Source organism: Corvus kubaryi, unplaced genomic scaffold (genome assembly GCF_017639235.1).
Source record: "Corvus kubaryi isolate FWS band 111438036 unplaced genomic scaffold, C.kubaryi_AGA036_p1.0 127, whole genome shotgun sequence".
Taxonomy (NCBI): domain Eukaryota; kingdom Metazoa; phylum Chordata; class Aves; order Passeriformes; family Corvidae; genus Corvus; species Corvus kubaryi.
This window is the reverse complement of record NW_024580662.1, coordinates 480833-485032: the sequence shown is the minus strand read 5'-3', so window position 1 is coordinate 485032 and position 4200 is coordinate 480833. Positions and strand designations below refer to the sequence as shown.

At 58.3% G+C, this 4200-nt stretch overlaps 2 protein-coding genes across 4 annotated transcripts in view; one reads left to right on the top strand and one right to left on the bottom strand.

Annotated features, from left to right (window-relative positions):
- Positions 1-2279: 2279 nt before the first annotated feature.
- LOC121662313 (cytochrome b-c1 complex subunit 9) lies at positions 2280-3798 on the bottom strand. The gene is made up of 2 exons (XM_042023361.1): positions 3596-3798; positions 2280-2525 (listed from the first exon to the last, which is right to left on the bottom strand). Exons 1-2 carry the CDS (start codon positions 3734-3736, stop codon positions 2487-2489), a joined length of 180 nt encoding a protein of 59 aa, XP_041879295.1. The 5' UTR covers positions 3737-3798; the 3' UTR covers positions 2280-2486.
- Positions 3799-3864: 66 nt separating this feature from the next.
- ZMAT5 (zinc finger matrin-type 5) overlaps positions 3865-4200 on the top strand; it is a 15142-nt gene continuing 14806 nt past the window's right edge. The window contains exon 1 of one of the 3 annotated variants that reach the window (XM_042023338.1): positions 3865-3944. The gene's annotated coding sequence lies outside the window, so the exon portion shown is untranslated. Of the gene's footprint in view, positions 3945-3968; positions 4051-4200 lie in introns of those variants that run through there. The other 2 variants (XM_042023348.1, XM_042023327.1) reach the window with 2 other exon arrangements.

Here is a 4200-nt window from a genome sequence, read left to right as displayed (position 1 = left end):
TATAGTTCACAGAGTTTTATTTTCGTACTGGCTCCTTGCGCCCTCCCTGCCCACCCTGGAGTGAGCAGCTCTGAGAGCACGGCTTCCATGGAAATGCCTTATCCTGAACTTGAGTTATAGATGGTCCCAAGCTGGAAGGGACCCACAGGATCATCCAGCCCAGCTCCCGGCCCTGCCCAGACACCCCAACAACCCCACCCTGGGCATCCCTGGCAGCGCTGCCCAAACGCTCCTGGAGCTCTGGCAGCCTCGGGGCCGTGCCCATTCCCTGGGGAGCCTGGGCAGTGCCCAGCAGCCTCTGGGGGAAGAACCTTTCCCTCATGTCCACCTAAACCTCCTGACACAGCTCCATGCTGGCAGGGAAAGGCTCAGGCTATTCCCACTGCTGACAGGCCCACAGGGGTTCAGGTGAGTAAGACCTTATGGATTTCTGTCCCTTTAGTGAGGCCTGTGAAAACAGAAGGTACAAATAAAAGATGTAGATGTTTTAGTTGGTTTTTTAGGCTCTTACAGTCAGTATTGACGAACTTCCCTGGTGTATCCAATTAGGCTTTGCTTGGTTAATTTACTGGTTAATGTGCCCTGAGTGCCATCTCCCCACCACACTGTGTTTTCTAGCACTGCAGCAGTGCCTGTGGCTGTCACCCCCACAGTGAGAAAATCAGCAGTGGGTTGTGCTCCAGGGCAGTCCCAGTGCTGCAGGAGCAGTGGGGTGCTGGTAAAGTCCACAGGCTTGTACTTTGGTGCCTGGTGGTGTGCAGAGGGCAGGGATGTGACTGGAGCTGCTGTGGGGCTGTTTGCAGAGAAGCAGAAATGCAGCAGAACAGCCACTGCCACGAAATGAGGGGAAGTCCTGAGTGCTCCAAGGAGGAGATTTTTCTTTGCCTATCAGTGCTGCCCAAACCTCCCAATGACAGACACAGAAAAAGGAATTACATTTACCAGTATCCCTAAATGCTGTATCCAGGGAAATCCCCTGCTGGGATAAGGCTGCTCTCCTGCAGCTCCTGCTCTCTGCACCGATGGCTTCAGCTCCTCCCTGCTGCCCACTGCAGTGCTGTCCCCTCATCCTGTATTCAGCTTTGGTTCTTGCTGCTCAGAGCCTGCAACTCTCTCTGAGCTGTTCAGCCTGATGTCGAACAGCAGCAGAGCACAGGGAGCTGGCACTCAGATGGGATTGTCCCAGGAAAGCTTAAACCTTCCTCTTAACCATCTCCGTAAAGCCCAGCTGGGACTGGGACAGCTGGAGTTGGGTTTGGCTCCAAAAACACAAGCATAAGTGTTTAAGTGCTCGTTGTGTTCTCAGAGTAAATGCTTTACCCCCCTGGCACTCGTTTGCAAACCCAACAAAGCTGCTGTGAGCACTGGCTCTAATGGGCTCTGCCTCAGCCATTGCTGAAATCCCTCCTGTTACTGAAAAAGGAGCGAGGAGGGAGAGATGGGGCTGCTGGGCTGGGAAAGTGGGAAGAGGAGTCACAGCCAGATCTCCCTACAGCCACCTGAGAGCTGAGGAATTAACCGAGTCATTACCCCAGGCAGTGCCCAGAGTTCCCTTCCCGTGTAGAAAGAAGTGTTTGACAGGGTCAGGCAGGGCTGGGCTCTTCAGGGAGAGGGGAATGACTGCTCAGGGCAAGAGAAGGTTCAGGGGGGAGGAACTGGACGATCTTAAAAGTCCCTTCCCATCCAAACCATTCCATGACTCCTCTGAGCCAGCTGCTGGGGGGCACCGAGTGATCCCTCTCCCTTTCCAGCACCTTCCCTTGGGTCAGGTGGGATGGAGGCAGGTGTGTGACACACAAACCTGACATCACTTCTGCTCCTCAAGCCATGTGAGGAGGCAGAAGGCACAGGAATAATTAGGAAAGGGATCCACCTCCTCTCTGAAAGTTACACCTGGTCCCCATTCTCAGCCCAGCAGAGCTGGGCACACCCAGCCTGCTCAAAGTGCAGAGCACGTTCCTCCCTGTTAGGGCAGCTCTGAAAGGGGCCAGGCCAGGAACCTCCATCACATCTGAGCTACAAACGGTGCTGGGAATGATTTTAAGCCCCTTTCCTGTGGACAGACCAGAAGAAGCAGACAGCTTCTCACCCTTCCCAGGCAGAAGCCAAGGGTTGTCACTGAACCACAGCTAAGTGCTTTCAAATCCATGTTAAGGCATCGTGGTTCCTGACAGTGCCTTGGAACTAAGGATCAGGGCTTTTAAGGATGCTCCACCTCCCAGAGGAGGAGGAGTCACAGAGAGGCCAAAGGATGAGTGAGGTGAACACAAAGGCACAAGACAGGACCAGGAGTTTTATTTGAACACAGTGAGTTGAGTACAGCAGCAGAAGTCCTTGAGTCCATCTTGCTTCACATCATATCAGGAGGTGGCTGACAGTAGCTGGCTCGGAGTTGTTCCATCAGGAATCCATTCCCAGTTTCAGGAGGTTGAACCCATCCCTGCAGTGCCTGCAGCCACCCCAGGCTGGCTCCTGCTGCTGAGCTCTCAGTTCTCGTACTTGTGCTTGATGTGTTTCCACAGTTTCTGTGTGGAAAACAAGCAGGAAAAACAAATCAAGATATTTTAGGCAGCTTCTCAGTGGTGTTGGAATAACAAAATCCAAAACCCAAATTATCCTGCCTGGGGCCGCGGTGATGGAGTCCTGTACTGGATCTGGGGGACACAGGATGCACATGGGGGCTCCTGGCTTCTAATCTGGACAGGCAAGAAGCTGCAGAGATTCCCCTTCCCCTGGTCTGGATTAGTGGCCCAGAGCCACTGCCTTGAGTTCCCACCCAGACTGGAGAGGGCAGTTCTGCTCCCGCACATAAGGGATGCACAGAACATTCCTATTCATAGAACCATGGAATGGTTTGGGTGGGAAGGGACCTTAAAGCTCATCCAGTGCCATTCCCATGGCCAGGGACACCTTCCACTGTCCCCATCCAGCCTGGCCTTGGGCACTGCCAGGGGTCCAGGGGCAGCCACAGCTTCTCTGGGCACCCTGTGCCAGGGCCTCCCCAACCTCAGAGGGAAGAATTCCTTACCAATATCCCATCTAACGCTGCCCTCTGGCAGTGGGAAGCCATTCCCCCTTGTCCTGGCACTCCATGCCTTGTCCCAAGCCTTTTTCCAGCTTCCTGGAGCCTCTGTAGGCACTCAATGGGGATCTAAGGTCTCCCCCAAGCCTGCCTCAGTATCTTGCAGTCATCATCCCGTCACTGCTGTACTCAAGAACCTAAGGACGACTTGACCCCTTTCACCCAAGGTTCACGCTGGGGACACCCGAGGCCACCAGCCCTAATCCCCTCCCTCTGCCAAGGGCAGATCGGCCAAGCCGGGGCTCTACAGAGCACAAAACAAGCTCCTTTTACCCCTCCCGCTCCCCACCCCCTTGCACGCCCCTTCCAAGCGGCCAGAGAAGCCCAAGGACAGAGAAGCCCCGACCACCGAGCGCCACGACAGCCGCGGAGCCCCCTCGGGCGCGGCCGAGCCGCGCTGACCCTCAGCGAGCGCCGGGGCCGAGGCCCGCGCAGGGCCCAGCGGGGCCGCCCTGACCTTCAGCGCTGGGCCCGCGCGCGGGCGGCCCCAGCGGGGCCTTACCCAGCCCTTACCCCTTCGTTGAGCCGCTCGAAGAGCGCGTCCGCACCCTGGTCGAAGGCGCGCTCGAAGAGCACCGCGCCCAGCACGACCGACAGCGCGAATGTGGACGTGCGGCGGAACAGCGACCCGTACACCTGCCGCAGCAGCGCCATCTTGGCCGCGCGCTCCGCGCCTGCGCCGCGTGGCGGGGGCTGCTGGGGGATGTAGGCGGTGCTCTGTATATAAGACGCAGTGCTGGGCGCGCCGTGGGGCATGCTGGGAGTTGTAGGCCGCGCTATGTGCCGGTTGTGATCTGCGCGTGCGCCCTTGCCGTGGGGTATTGTGGGAGTTGTAGGCGGCGCGGCGCGGGCCTGGCCGGAGGTGGGTGAGCGTGGCGGGTGTGCTCCGTGTGAGGGGTCCCTGTGAGGCTTCGCTCGTCCTGGCTCTCCCGCCTTCTCCTCAGCGGCCTCCGCTGGGCAACCCCGGGGTCTCTGCCCGGCTTTGTGCGGTGAAACCGGCCCGACCGCGGGTGGGGCTGGGGCGGGACCCAGACGGGGCTGGGGGGGCAGAGACACTCCGGGCCAGCCCTGCCCTGCCCTGCCCTGCCCTGCCCTGCCCTGCCCTGCCCTGCCCTGCC

Excerpts from the sequence above, each read along its gene's own strand:
- LOC121662313 (XM_042023361.1), bottom strand. The coding sequence starts at position 3,736 with ATGGCGCTGCTGCGGCAGGTGTACGGGTCGCTGTTCCGCCGCACGTCC. Across the intron at positions 2,526-3,595 it reads TCGAGCGGCTCAACGAAGGG|AAACTGTGGAAACACATCAA; the intron begins GTAAGGGCTGGG and ends TTTTCCACACAG.